This window comes from Eurypyga helias, unplaced genomic scaffold (assembly GCF_000690775.1).
Source record: "Eurypyga helias isolate BGI_N326 unplaced genomic scaffold, ASM69077v1 scaffold14814, whole genome shotgun sequence".
NCBI lineage: Eukaryota > Metazoa > Chordata > Aves > Eurypygiformes > Eurypygidae > Eurypyga > Eurypyga helias.
The window spans coordinates 67,791-91,589 of record NW_010244551.1 but is presented as its reverse complement, the minus strand read 5'-3'; the positions used below and the strand labels follow the sequence as shown (position 1 = coordinate 91,589).

Here is a 23,799-nt window from a genome sequence, read left to right as displayed (position 1 = left end):
GGGTTGGTGTCCAGCAGGACAACCACCTGACAGAGAAGCATTTTGAGACCTTCCAGCCCCTCTTTTAGGGTAATAACTGGCGTTATTTAGCTCTAGAGACAGAATTCCTCCAAGCCAGGGGCTGTTCAGTCTGAATGTTTAATGTTGCTGCTTGTTCCTCCCTCTCTGCCGAGCTGTGAACGCAGGGGTGGTCACACGCCAACACACATGCAGACTCATGGATGAGGAATGAATTCAGTCTTACCTGATCCCACCTCAAACCATCCTTTTAGCTGCAGCAAGCTGGGTGCAGTGTCCTCAGGGCCCCTTCCCACTGCCCATGCAGGGATGAGGGTCGCCCCTTCACAAGGAGAAGGACTTCTGGCTGTTCTCTCTGTGTCTCTGCCCCTCCTTGAGTTAAGCCAGTGCAGAGCAGGCATGTTCCTGGAAGAAAGCAGTGAAGTTCAGCAACCAGCATATAAAGCTCCTAAAACCACGACACCAGCCTTAATGACCTGTTGCTAGTCTCGATTTCTGTTGGCACAAGCATCTACGGAGCACTGTATTCTGGTCTTGGGAAAGTTAGATTTCTGCTAACCTCAGTAGGACCACTGTGTCTGCCTGTGTGTGTCAGTGTGCATGTTTTAAGTCCAAAGACTCTGGATTTTGAGGCCTGGATAGATTGAAACATTCCTGAGGAAACTCCAGAGAGCCATCGAGTTCACAGGGGGACAATTCGTACTCACCTAGCAAGAGCCGAATGCAGTGCTTCCCCACCTGGGAGCGGTGCGGGGCGATAGAAGACTGGGATGTAGGGGTAATTCTTGGTTTTATGAGGAAGAAAAACTTTCCCATGAATAGCAACATCAGTTGCAGTCTGCATTATATATTTTAAATTTACCATAAACACAATGGGCTGTTTTATGATCCCTCTTGTGGCATGAAAAAAAAATACACTTATAAGACAATCTCCCTCTGAGCCCACTTGGCTAGACAGATCCCCACGCATTGAATTTCCTTGACCTTGGCATTTGCATTTCAAGATCCCCGTTCTGCTTCCAAAGCCCTGTCTGTCAGTTGCTTTGCTTCCTCCCAGAGCAGTTCTTTGGTTCTTTATCCTCTACAGGGCCTGTTCTGCCTTTTTTTTTTTTGCCTTTTCTTTTTCTCCCTCTGGTCCGAGCAGTTTATTATGGCAGCCCTTCATGACTGCAGCAGATTTGGAGCAACCAACATAGACCAGATGTCGTCCATGTTTATAATTTGACAGGATGCCACAACATGGAGGGAGGTTCACTAACAATATGTTCTGCAAAGTATATTCAGAACCACAGTGACAGCTGCCAGGAACTGAATTAAAGCCATTTCCCCCAGTGTCCATTATATGCTCATTCTACCTTCTCCATGTCATTTATTTTTGCTGTTGCATTATCTCTGCACCTGCACTTCACTGTACTAAAGTCAATCCGGCAAAAGTACGGACGACGCTGTCCCTTCTGCTCGAAGTCCTCTCCTCTCGGCAGCTCCCTGCATGATAACCTCCTCTCACTCAGCAAGGAGCCGTGCTGCCATTCACCCAGAACACATCTCCCATAGCACTTGCATCAGGCTGACCCCATGGTCCAGTATCGGCACCCTCCACCCCTGCAGTACATCCAGGAGGTGCATCCTCATCCGTCACCTCCGCAAACCAGGCGATGTTGTCTGAGCTTTACGTGAGCCTGTCTTGTCAGCCAGACTTCAGGCTGTGCGCACAGCCGGCCACATGCGTTGCAGCCCTGCCTGTGAGCTACCGGCTGTAGTCCTTGCTCGCTCTTACCCTTTATTTTTCTAGCCTTGATTTATTTAACGTAGTATGGAATAACAACTCTAGTGTAACTGGGAATCAGGCATGTGCTGGGCTCGTTCAGGTCAAGACAGCGTCTTTCAGCAGTTCGAAGTAATCAGTCAAGTTGCTTATTGACATGCGATTGCCTGCTCAAACCCCTCCCCGAGCCCTGTGGGCCCCAAATGCTTGCTTTGCTAAGGAGCTGTGGGGATGTTTCACGGATCTGGGTTGACATTTGCCTCCCTTCCCTGCCCACACCAGTTTCTATCTGCAATCAAAAAACCGCACTGTAGATTTTGGTGAAATGCAGGGATTTTCATGCAGTTGGTTTCGGCTGGTGGGGGACTGCCTTTTTGGCACTATTTCACCTCTGTACTCTGACTTGTTGCTCAAAGCTGGCTCCAGGTTCGCCTACAGAGATATCAGGCCTCAGGAGATCTCTCAACAAGCGTGATACTAGTGGAGGTGGAAGTCAAACCTGTGTCCTGTGTGGTTTGGGCGGTGGAAAGCTCCAACCCTCCCATCCTCTTCCTCAGAGTTTTTTGTGAAACACTGCCTGCTTTGCCCTGCTTCCAGTTTTTCAGCCAAAGCAAATGCAAATGCTAGCTTGTGTGCCACCAGGTTTCCCAGCCGGGTGGGCTCAGGGAGGATGTTGGTGCCTCACACAGAAGTGGCTGAGACAGACTAGAGGCTTTGAATGTTGGGAGTGTTTCTGCCTGACCTTACAGCTCTGGGTTGGCTGACCCCTCTCCAGGCTGAAGTCCAGGAGAACTTGCTACCGTTTATTAGGGTACTTATTTCTTCTGTGAGTGGCAGGGCTGAGAATAGACAATCATTTAAAAGCAATCAGAGCTGTTGAGACAGCTGCACTGCTGGCCTTTCTGATCAGCTTGTTAATCAACAGGATACATTTTACTGAGTATTAAGAAAATATATATACTCCGGCTGAGCCAGTTGGCAGCAGGAGACCTAATTTTTCATATCTTTTCCCTTTTTTTCCTTTTTTTTTTTTTTTTTTACCCTGACCCTCCTAACTAGAGCCTAAAGGACACAGAGGTGCAGAGGAGCAGCTAATACCACAGGGTAAGTCAATGGCTTCTGCTATTTCCTCCTTCAGAATACAAAATGTTGCTATGCACAGCTCCGTGTGTGATACGGCCAAAAAGCAGCAGAGTCCTGTGGTCAGGAGACTTCAGTGATTCGGAGTCTCACAGTTCTCTTCTTTGGGTTTTATCCGATCATGGGCTGCCCTGGTTAGGGAGGCAAAACACTATCTGTCGTCCTTGAGACGTGCAGCTCCCCAGCACGCGCTGCCCAACAGAGAGAGTTCACTGGAGGACACGTGGCTACAGCGAGCAGGGAATGTGCTGAGGGCTGGGAGAAAACACCATTGTTATCTTATTGGTATTGCCTGCCAGGGCACCAAGAGCTGCTGGTGTTCTGGGCATCGTTTTGCTAAGCTCCATACAGAGAAAACTCTGCTCCTGTACAGAGAAAACCTTGGGGAAGGAAGGGGAACAGATGGCATGTTGTAGATTAATGACAAGAACCAGGAAGAAAATCCAGGTCTCCACATGTCTGATTTGGTGTCCAGCAGTTGAATACTCACCCTCTGCCTTTTTTTTTTTCCCTCCACCCATGGCTGCTTCTTTTATATTTTTGAAGGTTAAATACTCACTGTGAGCTTCAGCTCACTGAAGGCAATGCCACTGCAGCAGGGCTGATTTATGCCAGCTGAAGATTTGTCCTATTCATTTCCCTCCCCCTTTTGTCCCCCTGAATCCTTCCCTCTTTCTTCTCCCTTTTGCACTTGTCTCTTTTATGCTGGTAACACCATTTGTCACCAGTACGAGCATTTCCCTGACACATTACTCAGTGCTGCTTCTCCTAGTCTTTCCTTTAGGGCTTTCCACCTTCAGGGGAGTAAGTGCCAGTTTCTTTAGAGCTCGACTGCAGCAGCGTGATTGAGGATGCCAGCAGCAAACGGTTGCTCTTGGTCTGCAGAAGTTCACGGGATTGAGTTCTAAAGGTTGAACTGAAGGATTGAGGCTGATTTATACGAGCGAGGAAATGTTTTGTCCCATGCTCAGCAGCACAGTGAGTTGTACTTGCAAAACAGCGTTTCTGCTGTTCTTCCCTCTGTGCTGGAAAGAATTTGCTGCACTCAAGTTTCAGGTGTGTTGGGGTTTTTTGGTAAGGGTGAGGAGCTATTTGCAATGCTGTGAACAAATGCTCTTGCTCTCTTAAATGGGCTCCGGATCACCTGCCTGAGCTTGTCGGGTCCAGCATCCACAGTCAGGTGAGATGCCTTAAAGGAGCCCCTCTACTCACAGCCCCTCACTTAGTCTGTGCCCTGTGGGTAAGCAAATTGATCGGAATTAAAACCTTACCCTAATTCTTTGTTCAATACTCAAATCTGATCTTTATTGAGGAGTGAGTAAAACAAAAGTACAGGCACCTACTCCCGCACAAAGCCTTTGGAAAATCTCACTTCTTCAGTCTGCCCACTTTCACCATGGATAGGTTTCATTTTTCAAACAAAAGGTAATTTGAACATCTCTCCAGACTGGCAAAAAGAGAAAAGAGGAGGGGAATCCTTCAAGGGAGTCTGATATTGGGGGATTATTGCTTTGTTCTAAGAAATGCAGAGTTTGAATGGATGCCTGGGGGGACAGGGTTTTGTGCCCCAGGTGGGCAGCCCCACTCCTGGAGTGGGAACCAGATGCAACTGTGGGAGCTGCAAATCCTGTGAGCCCTGGTTTTTATTATGTAGCCTCTTCCTTTTTATACCAGCTCTGAAGGTGTTAGCTGGCCAGCTTGTTTCCTTTTTTCCTTCTCTCCCTCTATTCCAACCCATTCTCCTCCACCCCTTACGTGCTGCAGGTTCTCCTGGCACTGCTCTTGGAGGGTCCAGTACATCTTCCGATAGCAGGGAAGGGGAAGGACACTGCTTACGAGTTTATCAAAAACTTACCTTGTGCTCTGCTGGGTTATGGTGCTACATAACAGACAAAAACCTGAAATCTGAGTGCACTGAACTTTGGACTCAGATCTTCTGGCTTTGTAGTTTGCACCTGCCACGGCTTTCAAATATGCAGAGCCCTTTGGTTGCACAGAAACCTCTGACTCTCTTGGCTCTGACCGTTAATGCCTTCATTGTAACCACTGACCACTTAATCTGAGCAGACAAATTCACCCACCTCTCCAAGGTATTAAAGGCTTCACTGATGTTTGCACAGTATTTAAGTGTATCTTTCCAAAGCGGCTACTGCTTTTGTGAGCCAGACACGCAGTGTTTTTCTGAAAAACACCATAAAATTGCCAAGTGTTGTTGTTGTTTCAATAGCCTAAACAAAACAACATTAAGATTTTATTTAGTGTCATTAGAAATGGTCACTTTTAGGTCACAAACGCTTCCTGCGCCTTCTGTAGGCTTGTGGGGGTCTGAGTGGGCTTGCCAAGAAGCGTCCCGCTGGGCTGTAGTTATTGTGCTGCCGGTATTTCCAGGTGGGTTTGCTCAGCACCCTCTTCATGGATATGAATTAGGCATCTAGCTACTTCAAAAGTGTGGGTGCATTAATTTCAGTTTGGGGTGAAAAATGCTTGTGCACAACATGGTACACTTGTTAGAGGAATGACAGCAGGAGAAAACAGGGAGACATCTTTGAGGAAGAATCTCTGGGTGGTATGTGTGTATCAGCCAGAGCAAGTGGGAGGCAGAGTTTGATTTGCTTTTGCAAATGTATTTTGTGTACACCCTGGGGCTACTACAGAGCTGGCACACATGTCTAGATGCAGGTAGCAGGGGAGTGCTTGGGGGACCAGCCAGACCCTGCCCAGAGCCGTCCCGACCTCAGGACAGTGTGGGCTCAGTTTAGGTTTGACCAGCACATCCTAGCTGGAGGCACACATCTTGCCGACCTTTTGGGGTGGGCCTTGTGCGTGGGGACAAGCTTGTTTCTTTAAAGATCGGAGGAAGAAGAGGAGAAGCAAGGCTGGCTCTTCTGGCCTACACACCAGCCAGCTCTTGCCACCAGGACCGCCCCGTCTGCAAAGCTGCATGTCTCCCCCTTGCACCTCTGAGTCCCTCCCCTCTAGTTTCTAGGTTACTTAAGACCTCCTGACCTCCAACTCATTTACTTCCCAAATGTTTTCAGGGCTGCCAGGACAGGTTGGTCCTCCAGGCCCAGTCGGACCAACTGGTCTTCCAGGACCACCAGGGCCCAAAGGAGACAAGGGACAACCCGGTGAGCGGGGCCCGGCGGGGCCGCCAGGTAAGTCTGGAGGAGGGCAGCGCTCCCGTGGCAGGAGTTGCTTCACTTCACACACGTCACCTGTGACAACAGATCATAAAAAGGCTGGACATATGACGTGTTGAGCATCTTCAGTTGGTATTGAACCCATTCCAGTGAGTCTCCTGTGCACTGAAATTGGCCAGTGGCGCTCAGAGCGGGCCACCTCCTGCACAAGCAATGACAGACCCTGGGATTTCCTGTGGAGCTGGAGAGAGCTTGTCCCAGAAAGCTGCAGGGCAGGATTATGTTTCCCCATCCTGCCCAGGAGCTGTGAAAACCAGTGTCTGATCTGCCAGCCTTTGGATAAGAGCATTCCCTGTTTAACCCTCTTGCTGTGAGCCCGTTTTAACTCCCTTTTTTCTCCACCACTTGTGTCAAGCTGTCAGATGCCAGGATGTCAAACTAACGATGCTTTTGTATGTTAAGGGAAAAGGTTCTGAGGCCATTCTTTCAGACTACACTCCATTCCTGGGCTAGGAGACTTTCTTCATCCCTAGAATGTTCCCGAATCTTTTGATGAAGGCGATACTACACCATAGGTGCCAGACCTCAGGCTCTGTGCTTTGTACGTGTCTAAAAGGCTGTGCCTTGTAAATCTGAGCTCAGGAAAGATTTGAAACTTTGAAAGTGCCTTAAATATGAGAGCGGCCCTGAACACCGTTTGGCACTTTCTGGCACCCTGTCAATGGCTCAAGTCTGGCCAAGGATGTGTCTGCCTTCTGGTTTCTCAGTTTGCAACGGGAGCCTTCCAGCCCCACAGGAAGCAGAATCGGTCTGCTGCTGGACTGACTGGGTTTCCGTTGTTCTCTCTGTGCTTTCCTGGCAGTAAGGTGACACAGAGGTGTACGTGGAGGGGACGAGAAAGAGCGGCGCTAGCTTGCACGCCTTGCTGCCCTTAGTTTGTTGCTCGGCCTCAGGGAGGGGGGAAGATATTACTCTTTCAGGAATTCAGCTTTGCAGCAGCTTAGAGCCAAGTAAGGCTATCTGCTTGGCAGAGGAAGATGCTTAAAAGCAAATAATGGAAAATTGGGAAGCTGTTCCTATTTCCTTCCCTGCCCCATACCCATAATTCCCAATTACAGTTGTAATTCCCAATTAGCATTCAGGGCAGAAATCCTTTGTCTTCTTACTGCCTTTCTACATGGCAGCACCATTTTCACATCTTCAAATGCACTAACACATCCTTTCCTGCCTCTTCACAGGACTGTTAGGACCTCAAGGACCAAGAGGACTTCCAGGAGAGACTGGGATCCCAGGTCCCCCAGGTCCTCCAGGACCACCAGCCACGCCAAGCCTCCCTCTTACCTTCCAACAAGGGGTTCTCTACTCACTCCAGCCCACAGCTGAAAAAGAAAGTAAGTTTTCTCCTCAGTTCCCAATTTTTTCTGGTATGTCAGCAGAGTGAGCAGGCACAGAGCGACTCAGCTCTTCCTCCCACCTCCATGCCAGGGCCCTGCCTTCCCTGGGAGCAGCTAGGAGAGCTGCCCTGATTTTGTGCATCTCCTGGAAGTTCCTGTTCAAGATGAAACATGTAAGACTTAGAATCTAGAGGGGTTCACCTCTTCAGAATGAGGAACTAAGTCACTGCTCTTCTAAAAATAGGGTTTGGGACACTTATGGTTGTTTTCTGGGTTCATCATAGCTTTGAGGAAGGAAATTGGTGTCCTTTAAGCTTCCATCATGAGTCGCTGCTGTGAAGCAGGTCTCTACTGAAAATGGCAGAGTCAGGTAGCACCACATGAGAGACAAGTGGGTAGAGAAGTACAGCGGTCTGGGTGATGAGGTGCTGGTGCAATGAAACTGCTCTGTTAAGAGTCCTCTTGGTGCCGCTGTTGCAGTGTGACAGTGCTCGGGCTTGCTCAGAAATCAGCAAGTACCAAAGGTTTGCAACTCTGAAATTATATAACATAACAAGGACATCTGTTAAATGCAGCTCTTTTCCTGCCTCTGCAGATGCCTCTTCCACCTGCGTTTCTGGTGCATCAACATTCTCCCACATCCACACAAAACACAGAATTACAGATTTGAATCTCCTTGCTTTCAATTTAAACCCGTTACCCCTTGTCCTGTCGCTACAGACCCTTGTAAAAAGTCCCCCCCAGCTTCCTTGTAGCCCCTTCAGGCACTGGAAGGTGCTATAAGGTCTCCCCGGAGCCTTCTCTGCTCCAGGCTGAACAAGCCCGACTCTCTCAGCCTGTCCCCATGGCAGAGGGGCTCCAGCCCTCCGAGCGTCTCTGTGGCCTCCTCTGGACTCACTCCAACTGGTCTATATCCTGATGTTGAGGGCTCCACAGCTGGATGCAGTGCTCCAGGTGGGGTCTCAGGAGAGCAGAGTAGAGGGGGAGAATCATGTCCCTTGACCTGCTGGCCACGCTGCTCTGGATACAGCCCAGGATACGGTTGACTTAATGTTAAAGCAGAGCTCAGCTGTATCTCCATTTGGCTTGTAAACTCCAGGAACCCTAGTTCTGTCGGGTCTGCCATCTCCACTCCCTCAGACTTCATCTGTGCCTCTTCCCTAGCTCTTCTGCTCATGTCCAGCCTCAGACTCAGTTGTATTAGTTAGAGCCAAGAATTAATGTCTCCCTGTGTCTGACAGTTTTCTAGATATCTCCCTTCCACCCACTCCACTCTCCAGACTCCTTCGCCTGAAAGTGAACAGATGTATTTTTAATTTGGGAAGGATAACAGCTTGATTTCATATTCAGTTACATAACACGTATGGGCAGGCTGAAATGAATTGTGGTTCAATACTAAGATTTTTGCAAAATGTAGATTGATACGCCACGCTCACAAGCCTCATAACAAGAATGTTCTGCGTTAGTCACCTCACCGACTTGCAGAATCACACCACATGGTGCCATTCTGCCTTCAGCCTTTTATTCCAAAGGACCCTTAAGGATGGTCTGGGTACTGCTGCTGCCCCCTCCCTCCAATCACCCTTTAAATTGAAGTCTTTCCTGCAAAGTAGCAGATAGATTTAAAAGTGTAAAAAGCATAGATTACACAACCATCCCAGCTGATGTGTGAGAAGAGTGAACTCTCTGTTGTCCCAGAATGGGAAGCGGATAAATATCTGTATTATCTCTGCCAACACCGGGCAGCGACAGGCTCCTGCATGGACTTGAGGACCGTGAGTACCTGGTGACAGTCACATCCCCGCGGCAGCCCTGAACCCAGCCCAGCACCCCGTATCCATGGTGGATTTCTTGGTTTGCAGAAGGAGGAGCCCAAAACTTTGTGACAATTTTTCTTGTTCTAAAAATTCTCCTTCATACAAGTCTCACCGCAAGTATAAGTTATCTACGTGGTCACGATAAAGTTAGGGCAATATCAAGACCATTTCTCTACAAAACTTACCATTTTGCTTATGTACTGGCTGATTTTGCCTACCACAGTTGGTGGAATGCTGATCTTCTACAACTGATAAAACTCAGCCTTGTGAATTGGGCAGATTTTTAAACAATTATTTATTGTGAACAGAGCACATCTGAAAACTATAAACACAAGATTCCAGCTGCTGACAGCAGAGGGAACCATATTCCTGGTAATGGGCTTGTGCACCCACGGCGATGTGAGGAAGCTGTATCAGATTATTAGTAGTCGTACAGTGTTTGGTTCCGCCTGAACATGGTTAATGCATGTGCCTTTATTAATTGCAACAAGTTCCTGTTGGCAATGTTTATCAGCAGGCGGAAGCCAAAAATGGGGAGACAAATATTTTCTCACAGTTTCACTGTGCTGTGGTAAAGAAATTGGTCCCAGTTGTCTCCCACCAGATCAGGTAGCAGAAAGAAATTAAGACAGGATTACTTCATTTCCATCCTGTCTCAGCAAATCAAGCCTATAAGGGGGGAATTTATCCCTGAGTCAGAAACATTAGACGTAGGCCAGAAGCTGCACTGCCGTTCCCCACTGCTGAGGCTGCTGCTGCAAGGGTCGCCTCCTTTCTCTGCCGCTTAAAACTGAGTGGATCAGGTATGTGGTCTAGAGCCAGCTCAGTCCTCTTTCTCATGCTGAAGCCAAGATAATATTTAGGGAAAAAAATGCAACTTTCACTCTGTTGAGGGCTGTGTTTTCTTACATCTCAAAGATCTCAGTTTGCAAAGGACACATGAGAGAACATTAACCTATTTTTGCAGGGAGAGCAAGGGGAAACTGAGGCACAGCTGGCTTGCATGTCGCTGGTGGAAAAGGGCGTTGAACAGATTGGTGAAGCGACATCCCAGTCCCTGCTGCCATGCGTAGCCCTTCCTGAGGAAGGGAGAATGGAGCAGAGGAGGCGAAGGGGAAGGAGAAGAGGAAGAGGACAGCATGTGATTTAGAAACCATTCCGATTGCTTTCAAAGCTGTTTATGCCTGTGCCTCTGAGAGGCCTTGCCACGCTGCCTGGGCACGTTTCACTGCGTCGTTCAGGGCCTTTCTGCGCTGTTTCAGGTTTCCCCTTTGTAGGGTGCTTGTGCCCTCCTCCAGAGAATGTATGTGTTCCTGTCTGACCAGGTCAGGCTGGTTGTGCTCTTCCTCTTGGCTTGGCCTGGAGTTGGAAAGCTCCTGATGTGGTTGTGTATCAGTCTTCTGAAATAAGCCAGGCAGTTGTCTGCCCTCTGCTTTGGTATATCCAGAAGCACTGAACTAAAATCCAGTCCTGGAGCGCCGCAGAGCCTAGGTCAGCGCAGGAGATGGTGAGAAAGGAGATTCCTACTACTGTTCATTGCTGGAGCTATTCTGTGGCTGCTGGAGAGAGCCCCAGAATGCCCCCCTGTTCATAAGGAGAAGGGAGCTTATAAGGAGAGACAGGACTTCTCCCTGCTGCTTGATGGGGGAATATGGAGAAAGTCCCTTCAAAAACATCAGGGTTGTGTTTTAAAACCCTTCAATCCCATTTCATTCACAATATGTGTCATTCGGAGCTCATCCTGGAAGGGGACTCTGATCTGAGTGAGTTTTGCCTGGCAGCTGAGGAAGGAGCCACTCTAGATTTCCTGCATGGCCATATTCCTCTGCTGCAGAGGCCAAATCGGGAGCTACTGAGCTCAAGGGCTGTTGAGCAGAGCTCTATGCTGTGTCACAATTATGGAATCACCTTTCATAAACAACTTTGAGTCAAATGTCAGGATGGGTGGATCTGTGGGAGTAACTGTCATCGTAATAATGTACCATTTAGCTGGAATGCTTTGTAACCCGAATCTTTATCCCTGGCTTACCTCCAGCAATAATTAAATCCTGGTTTTCTGCAGCCCATCTTCTCCCCCTCTCAGTTGAAGTGCATTTGATTTTGTTGACCACTTGTTCTTCAAAAACAAGAGGCTCTGAAATTGTTAATGCCTTCACTGCTGTTCAGTGCTCATTTCCCAATTTCATCTCACTCCCAAAGCCGTGATGGATTTTGACATGGTCAAATAAAACTCACATTAATTGGATTACACACTTCACTTGGGTACCTTTCCTTCTGAACATGAAAACAGTCTCAGTTGTTCTGTTTCAGGGCTGTGAAGAAGGGAGGATGGATGTGCTTAGAAACAACAGTCAAAGAAATACCTGTTCGCATTCAGGCTTTAAGCACGAAATTTGGTTCTCGGAGGGATCTGGGTTAGATCTTGCGCTGTTCTGCTGCCAGGAAGGCATTGCAGAGATACACTGTCATCCTTGGCAGTTAAAGAGATTTCACAGTTTTCCCCAGGAACTGCTTTTAAACAACTAGCTTGAAAGTCCTCTCTATCACTGCCAACGCTCCAGAAGTTGAAAAGGCTTCATAATGTGTCTGCTAACGTTTCTGGAGATTTCACCTCCTGTGCTTTGGGCTGGACTCTGCAGATTGAGCTGACACCCTTCTGGTCTTCCTGGTGTCACTTTATATTGGCACCAGTATAGCAGTGGGGCACTGCAGCCTTTTACTGCAGAGGGTTCCCCTGAACTTTACTGTGATGAGCTAAAGGGATGGGTGAAAGGAAACATGAGTAAGTTTGAGGTCACGGGCAGGAGACGGACATTATTCCTTCATGGTGGCCTCCAGCTATGGAAAATGTGGACTTTTCAGATGGTTTACCATCCCACTGACCAGGAGCCAACATCTTCGTGCAGGTTAGGACGTATGATGTTGGTCCTGCAGCACTAGTCAGGACAGTGGGTTGCAAGTCACCTACTTCCAACCCACCAGGACATGGGGGTTCCCTTCCTTGCTTTGTGATCTTGTCTTGGTCGTTCATGGAACTTTTGCCTCTAGGTTTCCACATCTGTCAAATAGTCTTGTGGGATGCTCAAATGGAAGATGCTGCTATACAGGTGCCCCTGTGGATCACTGGTATGGTACAGTCCAGGTCCATAGGGAATAGGGTTGTTGATTATGGCTTTGGAATTGCAATGAATAATAAGGGTTGCTTTTTCATATATAGCTGTGTTTTTTCTGTTCAGTTACGAACAGAAGTGGCATTGCTTTGGAGGATAAAGGAAGATGGGGACAGCTACAGGCTGCTGCTCTTTATTTGTAACAGGAGGACTGAGAAAGATGTGCAAAAGCACAAAATTCCTCCAGTTCCTGCCAAAGGGCTTTCCCTTCCCTTCCCCACTCCCATTTCCATCCATTTTCCAGAACTCAGTCAACCTGCTAAAGCTGGCTAGATGAACACCTAAAATAATCCTACATGGCAAGAGCTTCCTGACTATGGGGATGGGGGAGAGCACACCCTCTCCCCAGGCTTTCCTGCATCCTTAGGCCTCATGGTATCTCCCACCACCCCCTCATCCAGGGTGAGCTCCCTGGGGTGGTGGGGATGTGCTGGGCTGCCAGATTGGCTCAGCAGTTCACTGATGCCAGACAGGAGGGAGCTCCAGAACCAGGTGTGATACCTCCGGTAGCCAGAAGCCAGATGTGTCTTGGAGACGACAAATTTTGGGTCAGTTATTGCTGTCCAGTGCAGAGCTACTCTTAATCTGCTTTGGTATTCAGAAGTAGGATTATGTAGGTGTTCAGGGACACCAACTTTTGACAGAAAGGACAAGTTTTCTGGGGTTATCAGAGGTGAGATGAGCAGCTCTGCAGGTCTAGGGGACGCACCCTGTGCCCTTAGGGAGCGAAGGGCAATTGCTCCAGGAGCCCAGATTTTGCATCCTGAAGCACTGCCTGCCCTTGGCCAGCAACAGGAGCCAAAGGCATTTGGACCAAGGCCCTGCCTGCAGGACTGGGCAGCCTGACACTAACTGCTCTGCTCTTTCACACAGACGGAGAACCACAGCTGGCCTCCACCGTCATAGACACCATCATGGCCGGCCTGCCAGGGCCACGGGGAGCCCCAGGCCCCGTTGGGCCACCAGGTAATAAACTCAGTTGAGCTGCAAAGCTGTAATGATGGGGAAGATGAGCAAAAGGAGAGTGGGGTGGTCCGTGGGATGCCTGCAGGGAAAGCAAGTCGTCCTCACTAGAAGGGCAGTAGAGCAGTAGGTCTGGAGTGGGAAGGGTGGCAAGAAGTAATCAAGTTTCTTATCTGTTGAAAGTGGCAGATTATTTTACCTTTGTCAGGACACATCTTTATTGTCTGTCTTTATTTAGGACTGTCCCTAGGAATGGGTGGTGCAGTGAATTCCTTTAGGAGAGCAGGGTTGTTCTCACCACTGCTGCAATCCTGTCGCTGCAGAGCTTCACTGAGGAGGATCTGGCCAGTGGTTCTGTGCTGTCTACGCAGGCTATGGAGCTAGTTTGAGCTATACCAGATTTACATCAACATAACTGAAATCAGAATCTGGGATGAAAATTCAGTGTCAAGTCATCTTTTTCTCTGTGCTGATGGGTGGCTTAAATGATAATATTCCTGCAAACAACAGCACTTCCCTGTATGATGCATATTTAGGAGTGAACTCCCATTAGTTGCAGAAAAGGATTTTCCTTTCATTACAAGGGCCTTTCATTTATCCTTCAATTCCTTTATTCTTTGGCTTAAGCATTTGTGTGATGCATTAATGATTGAGGCTGATTCAGCTGTACTTTGTGTGGAATGTCCACATTGCTTCCTCTCGAGGATTGTGACAACTAAAGCAGAGAGGAGTATTGCTAAGCTCACACAAAGCAAATATCCTGTCTCCCATTCGCAGGTATAATTTAACAGCTACTGTTGAGATATAATTATTTTTCCAAAAGGAATGAATCTGTTACATGACTATGTAAAACCAGTTGACCTGTTTAGACAGCGTTTAACTCGCCCTGGAAGCAGGATTCTCTGTGGTAGAGATTTTAAAAACATTTATTGCCACTGCAGTGAGCAAAGAACAAGAGAGAGCTTTGCTTTGCCACATCAGCCTCTCGTGCTGGCTGTGTCCAAACCTCCCTCCTGTCCATCACCAGCTTTCTGACAACACTGGAGAGACAGACCCTAGCAGGCTGTGGGCTTCCCTTGCCACCCTGTGAGGCTCTTTCAGAAACAGCAACTGCTGTATCTCGCTCTGATGTGGCTGTTTCATGGACAGCGTTTAAGTTTCCTCAAAAGTTGTCATTTTAAAGAATGGAAATGCAGCATGTTACTGCCATCCTCGTGCCTATTTTCACCTTGTTATCCTCCCAGAGCTCTAAGGGATAGGGATCTATTGTATCAGGATGTGGGTATCCCGTAACCCGGTGTGTGATGACGCGCTTATGCTGTAGTCCGGCGATGGGTGAATAAGCAGGACAGTGAAAGGAAGTGCATGCGTTTGGGATGTAGGGTCCTTCCTTCTGAGTCTCCTTAAAATTGTCTCAATTGGTGATTCTCACCAGGGCCACCCGGTGCATCCGGACCCAAAGGGCCACCAGGACCTGTCGGAGTCCCTGGATCACAAGTAAGGTGCTTCAGTGCTTTGGGGCTGAGGGTAGGGTCGGGGGTTATGTGTGAAACATCTCGCTGCACAAAGAGAGAGAGTAGGATTTAAGTCTTGGATCTGATGTTTTGTTCACCATGAAATTCTGGGATTCTGATACCTTTTTTTCATTCTGAATGGTGTTGAGAGATTGTGCTTTGCAGATTTTCCCTTAATCATAACAACACATCTTGCTGTTGCTGTGTCAAAACACTTCACTGTGGCCTGAGTTGATGCAAAGGATTTGACATGTGCTTCGCTAATACAGTGATAGAGAAATACGGCGTTTCCTGTGGAACACACAAAAAGAACAAAAATGCATCGATGGGAATTCACCAATTCACCAGAGTGAAGCCTAGCGGGAATTCACCAATTCACCAGAGTGAATTTGTTAAGCCTAGCTTTTGAGAAATAGCCCTTTCTGTTCAAGAAAACATCGCAAATTCCCATCAGTTTGATTATTTATCAATACAAAAATTGGAGGGAGGGTGTGCAGTAATAGTGGGGTGTGATAAACTCACTCAAAGGAATTTATGAGAGGAGAAAGGCAAATTTTGCATGGATGGAAAATGCCGGTTAAATGGAAAGAAGTGAAGTCATGATGAGTACTGAGCTGCCAAGCTACCCAAAATTGTGGTTAGCTGATACAAAGGGACTCCAGTTTTGGGAAGAGTATTACATAATGTGGAGGTAAACCAGTAACGTCAAATATTTCAAAGGAATCTAACATGACTAAAGACGTAAAAGTGACTGAAGAGCACGGAGACAGAGAAATGTTAGAGCTTAGCAGTGGGGTGGAACTTGGATCCTGAGAAGAGGAGGTTTGGAATTGCAAGAAATTAGAGAAAGGAGGTTTTTCCTATGTACTTATTAATCAGTTTGAAGAAGCAATGGACAGCAGGTTAGTGAAAGTTTGCCAGTGTAGCAGAATCATTTCAATTAGTGAATGCTCTGGAGAACGATGAGAAACTCCAGATAGGTACGGACACGGTGGGAAATTTGGCAGCAAAATGACAGAGGCAGTTTGATGTGATTAAATGTAAGGTGATTCACAACTCAGAAATAGGTTCTGTAGTAGAGTCTGGCTTTTTCACATGCAGCACACGCTATAAATCGGGGGAGTTTATAACAGATTTGTGCAATTCAGTGTTCTTGAGTGTCCCCATGTAATCACACACTGAACATCACTGTTGGGAGCTGTGGAGCAAAGGATGCTTATGGACACTTCAGCTTTGTTCATGCTGCGTGTTTGACACGGGGCCAAGCCCCACCTGTTTAGCAGCCCTAGTCAACCTCCTAAATCCGACCAGTATTCCTGAACCTTCTGTGGGCCCAGGGGAGATGTAGCTCAGCTGGAGGCCAGGTCACTGTGCAGCTTGGTGGGGCTGGTAGGGCTGGCTGCAGGCAAGGAGCCACGCGTTCCTGGAGAGCATTGCTGCCTTCCAGCTGACCTTGGGACCCTTAAAACACTAACGCCCCATCCTCGTGGGCCACTTCACCAGACACGGCGGCTCCTTGCAGCTATGCCCCCAAAGGCCACTTCTCTGGATGCTGAGAGGTGGGGGTGTCTGGGGGCTGGTGTTGAGCAGGTTGGCTCAAATCACCAGTGGTCTGGAGTGGAGCAGTCTCCAAGGTGATATGCAAGTCACTTGAGGTGGAAAAAAGCATCTTGCATATGGTCATGGGGAGCTGACATGCTGAATATAAACAAACAATGTTGTTCTCTCTCTGTCTGGCTTATAGCTGTGGCTTTGCTGGGTGGATAAGTTAAGAATTTGGATCAATTTCTGCAAAGCAGTTCAATTAGTAGAAATCTGGAGACTATGCCCTATTATCCGTTGGTGGCTGCCTTATAGATTTATTCAACCCAGGGAGCAAAATTATTAGTAGACATTGGGCTTAATTTGAAAATTGTTTATTGGGGTGAATGAATAGCTTCAAAATAATTTCCACTGCACAATCCAATTAATTTTCAGGTATGTATGCTTACTCATGCCACCCACTGAGGCAATTATGAAGAGGGGGAAAGTAGTGGGGATTTTTAAGCTAACCTTACTATCCATGTATTAATTTCTTCTTGGTAACTGAGAACAAGAACTATCCTGTCTTGCTGACCTCTTAAAAAAATGTTACATCAGTAGCCTGCAGTGCATTAAAAGACCCAAATAGAGGGATACGCAGAAACTATAGGTCTCAGGATATCTGCAAACAGAGCTTCCATTGTTGTTGCTTGAGGGTAAAAGAGAATCCAGCCCAAGTGCTTACTGGGTATATGGGATCTGAGGATCACTGGGAAATGTATTCACTACACCTACACAAAGGATGCACAGTAGAAATTAATTCCTTCTTGTTCTGCATCTCTTCTAGGGCTTGCCAGGCTCTCCAGGACAACCCGGGCCAAAAGGCTCCAAAGGAGACCGAGGAGAGAGGGTAAGGTTTCACATACTCAGAGATTCCCAGGAGCATCTGGGGTGGTGCCTCAGAAATTATATACAACATAGGTCTTTCGAATTCTGTGGGACTACAGCCATGAACCGTTTTAAATATGGAGTTTCTCAGTCTTCTGCAAGAACAAAGACCATGGTTTACTGTACAGATAAAGGGCTGAATTGCTTGATAAGTCTGGTGTTCCCTAAAGAGGTTCAGGTAGTAAGTACATGGTATGTATAGTCTTGTGGAGACCAACTTTCTTCTGCCAATCGAAGCGATTTAGCAGGGAGTATTTTGGGTAGTGTAACTGAACTCTTCCTTCTGTGGCAATAAGGCAGCAAAAGCTTGTAGGATTTTTCCTGAACCAAAGCCATTCCCCAGGTCAAATGATGTTCTTAATATATTTAGAATATTGAAATGATGTTCTTACTATGTTTATGTGCTGTACCTCAGGCCTTGATGGGTTGTCAAGTGCTAATAACTAAGCATAGACAGAAGGGCTGTTTTAAAGTTATTTCCAAACTGGTGAAGTTTAGGAAATACCAGAGAAAAATCTAACAAGAATATGTATCAGATTCCCAGTCCAGCATTCAAGCACTGGGAAGGGTTTCAAAGTGACATTTGGGCTTCAGCTCCTTCTGTTCAGCTTACTCTCCAGAAGGCCATGGTCTTTGAAATCTCCTCTGATCGACACCAGTAGCACAGAATCATTTGAGAACGTGGTACGTGGTGGAGGATCATTCAGCAGTTGTAACTGCAGGGGTGGGCACAGGTGGACTGTGGACCATCACTAAGGCCCTGGTGTGGAGCAGAGTCAGAGAAAGGAAGAAAGATATGGAGAAAAATACTGGGTGGTACCTCTGAAACGATGGACGTCTGCAGTGGTGGCTGCGCTGCACGGCCATGTGCCGCGGCTGTAGGAAACACGTTGCCTTTTCTTCCAAGTGCCACTTTTACCGTCACCTAGATGGAGGTGACCATGGAAGTCAGCACCTATAAATGGGTGGCTGTAGATGATGTGCTGTCCCCATAGGACAGCATCTCCATTTCTGCTCACTCTTCCAGTCCAAAAGACAGAGGGATGTCTGCAAGACAGACAAATGCAATTTGGTTAACTCCAATTTGATGATTTGCCAAATTAACGAGAATAACCAGACTTAAACTGTTCCTCTGTGTGCAAGGAGAGCAAGTGCAGGTGGCTTGTTTCATTCCCTCCTGAGGAACTACACATCAAGGAGCAGTGGCTAGCTGAGGATTGAGCACATAGGCTTTTGAAAAGCTCCGGTTTATTTTAGTATCTTCACACATTGTTTTGGGTATTGGTCCCTGTTCTTACATCAGAAATCACTCGCAGCTCCCTGAAAGACAGAGACCGTGTTAAGTGACTGTTAGTAATTTTTAATAACAGTTACCTTGTGCAGATCAGCTGTTCTGGGCATGTATTGGCTTTACTGATAGATCACAGACTGATGTATTTCTGGGACTAGAAGATTCTGAGGGCAAAACCTTAACTGATGAGATTTCAGCACAGGTTACCAACTACAACTCATCACCATTAAATGGTAATTTTAAGATAAAAGAGAAAAAGGCATGGTATACGGTAAAGTGTCAATTTTCCATCCAGGAAACTGATAAGAGCTCTTCCTCAACAATTCGTTTAACATTTTGCTGTAGTTTGTGGTTGACCCTATTGCTAAGAGTACGCTTATTTTGAAACAAAAGCTTTGTTGCACTGTGTCCATTCAGTACAGAGTTTAGACTTTGATTTTGTTCCCTCCTTCTTAGATATTCAGAATTGTAACTCTCCTCCTAGGTTTGGGACAAACGAGATTTTCAAATATCAAAATGTCTTGCTAAACTTTATTTCCTGTCCTTCCTCTGTTAGTGTGGAAAGCAAAGCCGGTTGCTTTTTCTGACAGAATTTCTGTAGGACATTCTGTGCACGTTTTGTCTTTTGTGAGTGTGGATTTGGACGCTGGTTTTGACAACTACATTCTGCAATTTTGGGTTTGGTGGATACAAATTAGGGCTAGCTTTACACAGAGCAGGGGAGCTGTGCAGCTGCAAAGAAAAGCAGAGGAGGGTTTATAGTACCCATTGAGATTTGAGAGAATGTTATTATACATTCTTCCCACTTAATCTCCGAGAGAACAGACGTAGAAGAGACCTGAAGCAGTCTGAGCACATCCCCTGGATGGCACGTCTATGTGTGCTGCTCACGATCAGCCTCTGCTCGTTCTTAAACAGTGTCGGTGACACAGCAGCACATCATCTCCAGGCAGTCTGCAGAGGTGCAGCTAGCGAGGGCCTGGGATGAAAGATTTCTAACATCCAGCCTAAATATCCTTTGATCCCCTTTAAGCTGATAACATCCTTTCTGTTCCTCCTGGACATGGAGAACTGCCTGTTTATGTATTTCGAGTGTGATGTTATGTCTCCTCTGTGATTTGCCTCTTGCCTGTGTTTTTTCACAGGCCTTACTCCCTCCAGTGCAGAATCTAAGTACTTCCCTTTGAAGATGCTCGGAGCACCTGAGAAATTGGGCCTTTCTCCCAGCGCTTTTCGTGTCGATACGGGCCTTTGTCTAGTGCTGGCTAGCTGCTCGCCCAGCACCGCGCAGCTCTTGTAGTAATGTTTTTAGATGCCCAAGGCCCGTTGGTTTTTTTTTATACAAAGCAGCAGCTTGATGGACACAATAACAAAGCAGCTCTCCCTTTCTGGCAAATACTACAAAAAGCTGCTGCCAGCTAGGTGGTTTTCTGGGAAAAAATGGATGAGTGTGTTTCTGTGTATGTCTAGAGGAGAAGAGCCAGGTTAAATATGTGGCTGTTTCAGCAATGGATTTCTAAAGATGCTTTTAAATTTTGCTCCTTCTTCCCCAGCTCCTGCTTTCTCATGAAATAATCTACAACTGTTCTTCTGGTCAGGGATTCTGCCCTGCCCCAGCATTCTCTGGGGTGTGAAACCAATGCTGCAGAGAAAAACGGGGGAAAAAAAGATGCTTAGTTCAATGGCATTTCATTCCACCCCAAACAAGCACGTATCATTTCAAAATGTTTCTGTTTAAAACAGCAACAACAAAACAACCCAAAAAACCCCACTGAGATCAATATAAAAATTAACACAGCAGGAAAGAGAAACAGACCAACCAAAATATTGTACGTGTGTTTTGATCAGTAGCTGTTGGGATTAAGGCAGGGATGTGTGTGTGGAGCAGGAGGCAGATTAAATCAGTGCTCTGTGGGAGCCCTGGGCTCTGTTTGCTGTCTGGGGCAGCATAAGCCCGTCAGTTTTACTAGAGAGAAGAATGCGGTATCTTTGTAAGAAACAAATCTCCAGCCAAATTCCTTCCTGGTATAATGTAACTGACTGCTGTAAAGTTCAGAAAATTGCTAATCGTCTTACTGAGAGGGTACTGAGCTGAGTAGCTCTGTATCAAACCCAACTTCTCCAAAGTGTGATGGGATTTGGAGCTGATGCTTGACAGAAAACCATGACCCCCTTTTGCTGTCTCTAAGTGATAATGTCAAGGGAAAGGAATTTTTTTAATATTATCCCAAGTGTAAGGTTTTTCATTAAGCCATCTTAATTCCACTAGTAAAAATTACACTATGTTCTTGTCAAATGGAAAAAATATCTCCTAATGACACTTACTTTATTTCCAACAGGGGCAAGCAGGTCTGACTGGAGAGAGGGGCATTAAGGGATTTCCTGTAAGTGATGTACTTGCGGGTGTGTGCAAGACTCAGATGGGTTTGGTGCCTGCCTGGCACTGTAAATACCGCCTCGCAGGACTGCAGCTGGTTCAGCCAGCGCTCTCAGATGCAGCGCTTAGGTCAACTGTCTCCAGCTTAGACATTTGTTCGATAGGCAACCTCACCTTAACGTACTCCTCTGCAAACGTAGTCTTCCTGCATGTTAAGCAGTGCTGAAATGCTGTGATCAGGAAGGCGTCATGCCAACAGCAGAGATGTGCTTTGCTGGCAGATCCCCTCCAGCCAAACCTTGGCAGGCAGAAGCTTTCCCCCTGCCCCGTGAGGTTCCTGGCACTAGCAGAGCTCCAAGGTGGGCTGTTAAACAACCCAAAGTACATCAGCTGCTCTCGGCTCTCTCTTGCACTTTGGTCTGCCAAGCTGAGCTGGAAACCCTTTAATGAGATGAAGAGATGTCTCCAAACGGTGTCCTGGCAACACTGAACAGTTGCACGGAGGAGATGTCTGCGCTGGCACCGATGGCTAGGGTGCAGCCAAACCGGTGGAGATGAAGGTTGGCTGAAAGGGAGCTAGTGGAGCAACTAGGGGGTTTTGATGGCAGCATCCACAGAGGTCCTAGGTCATCTATGAGGTTTCTTTTTCTTCCTTAATTCCACCTCATTGTTTTGTACAATTCACACGACCTTTTCTTCACTCCTTCCTCCCATACCCACCCCTGCTTTGCAAGTATCTCAAAGACAGCCAACAGGTTTGAGGAGCCCAGGCGTTTCCACTCTATTTTATTCACCAGTTTGTTAGCCCTTTCCCTCGTTTCATGTTCAGCTTGTGGTTTAATCTCTCCATGTCATCTGTTCTTTGAGAAATGCATGAACTTCCTGGTTAGGGGGGAGCATCAGGCCAATGTTCACAGCACATAGGGATCTTTGTTCAACAAAAGCTTAATGAGCATCTTCAGAGGCAGAAAATGATGTGACTAATTAATGAAAGCAGAATGGAGGATTTTATGTTCTAAATCAAAGATGAACCTGTGCATGTTTTGGGGGAGGGGAACGGTATTTTTATCTCGGTGTGAGATAAAGGTGTTGCTCATGGAGATCTTCATGAGATGTACATAGTCTTGTTGTGGGCCCAGGACATTGCAGCCTGCCCCTCCGGCGCTTGGCCACTCCTGGTCAAGCACATCAGTGTTAGACGTGGTGATGACTTCCCGGGAAGCTGGTGGGAGCCAGGACAGAGCTCACGAGAGCACTTTGGCCCTTGGCGTGAAGTGCCAGAGGGTCTGTTTTCTGTTGGTTGAAACGCTGCTTCTGCCTTTAATTTGTCCTTTTGGAGGGAAGGGATGTAAGTGAGCCTGGACAGGGTCCTCACTCACATGAAAACAGATTTCTGTTTCTTATCTGTTTTAGGGTGAACCAGGCAAGAAGGGTGAGGAAGGTGACAAAGGTGCTGATGTAAGCATGTATTTCTACTGCCGTTCTACTTTCTTTTTTTCTCTTTCCTGTGCTTCAACCATATTCCCTTTGGAAGGATGCTCTGTGGAGGGCAAGAGTCCTGTCCACAGTTAAAAGTGCAGAGCCAAGAGGTGATTGGAACCTTGCGTTTGATCCTAATACATGCTAGAAATCCTGGTCTTTGAGATTTCCTTGGCCATGTTGTCAGCTGCCTGTCTCGCCATGCTCTCTGAACACCCCCTTGGTCCCCAGTGGTTGTTCACAGATTCACAGAGTGGAAGGGGTTGGAGGGGACCTCTAGAGATCATCTAGTCCAACCCCCTGCCAGAGCAGGATCCCCTAGAGTAGATCACACAGGAACAAGTCCAGGGGCTTTGGAAAGTCTCCAGGGCAAGAGACTCCACCCTCTCTCTGGGCAGTTGTTCTGCCACACAGAGCTGCTACAAGGTAGGGAATTACTCCCCCACTGTCCCTCCCACAAGCTCAGGGACAGACTCCCAGAAGAGATCAAACTGCATGTGCAGGGAGTTGGAGTTCTCGCATCTCTGCTCTCCCACCCTATAGTATTTCCCAGCATCTCTCTGTCCCTTCAAGCCCATATCTAAGGCAATGGGGGCAACCAACTACAGCTTGAGTGTATGTGAAAGTATGTTGGATAGACTTCAGGCAGCACGTGGCCCAGCTCGGAGCTCTGTGACAGCAGCGTGAAGCCCTCAGGATGGGCTTGCATGCCACTCTTCCAGTTTATAAGGGAGCAGTGACGGTGCTAGCCACACATCCCAGTTTCCTGCTGTTCCAACAACGAGATAGAACCACAGAATCACAGAACCGTTTGGGTTGGAAGGGACCTTAAAGATCATCTAGTTCCAACCCCCCTGCCATGGGCAGGGACACCTTGCACTAGACCAGGGTGCTCCAAGCCTCATCCAGCCTGGCCTTGGACACTTCCAGGGATGGGGCATCCCCAGCTTCTCTGGGCAACCTGTCCCAGTGCTCCCCACCCTCTCCGGGAAGAATTTCTTTCTGTTATCTAATCTAAACCTCCCCACTTTCAGTTTAAGCCCAGGTAACTCACTGATGTTCAGAGTAAATGTCAGATGAGAGCAAAACCTGTTCTCCAGGTAGTTCAGCGTAGTTGTTCACATAAGCTGCGCATTATAAAGGTTTGACAGGAACACACAGCCTGGGTTTGGCCCACTGCAAGGGCAGGAACCAAACTGAAAGGCTTGGCTTGTGGCCAGAGCTCTGCAAACATGGAGTGTAACTGAGGAGTTTTTCTTTAA

At 47.3% G+C, this 23,799-nt stretch overlaps 1 protein-coding gene across 1 annotated transcript in view; it reads left to right on the top strand.

Moving 5' to 3' along the window:
• The window catches only part of LOC104508248 (collagen alpha-1(XXVI) chain-like), a 43,477-nt gene that overhangs the window by 15,857 nt on the left and 3,821 nt on the right, over positions 1 to 23,799 (top strand). The window contains exons 4-10 of the mRNA XM_010149807.1: positions 2,843 to 2,887; positions 5,962 to 6,078; positions 7,302 to 7,454; positions 13,318 to 13,410; positions 14,843 to 14,904; positions 17,290 to 17,352; positions 22,472 to 22,516. Coding sequence (XP_010148109.1) covers positions 2,843 to 2,887; positions 5,962 to 6,078; positions 7,302 to 7,454; positions 13,318 to 13,410; positions 14,843 to 14,904; positions 17,290 to 17,352; positions 22,472 to 22,516 — 578 coding nt within the window. The remainder of the gene's footprint in view (positions 1 to 2,842; positions 2,888 to 5,961; positions 6,079 to 7,301; positions 7,455 to 13,317; positions 13,411 to 14,842; positions 14,905 to 17,289; positions 17,353 to 22,471; positions 22,517 to 23,799) is intronic.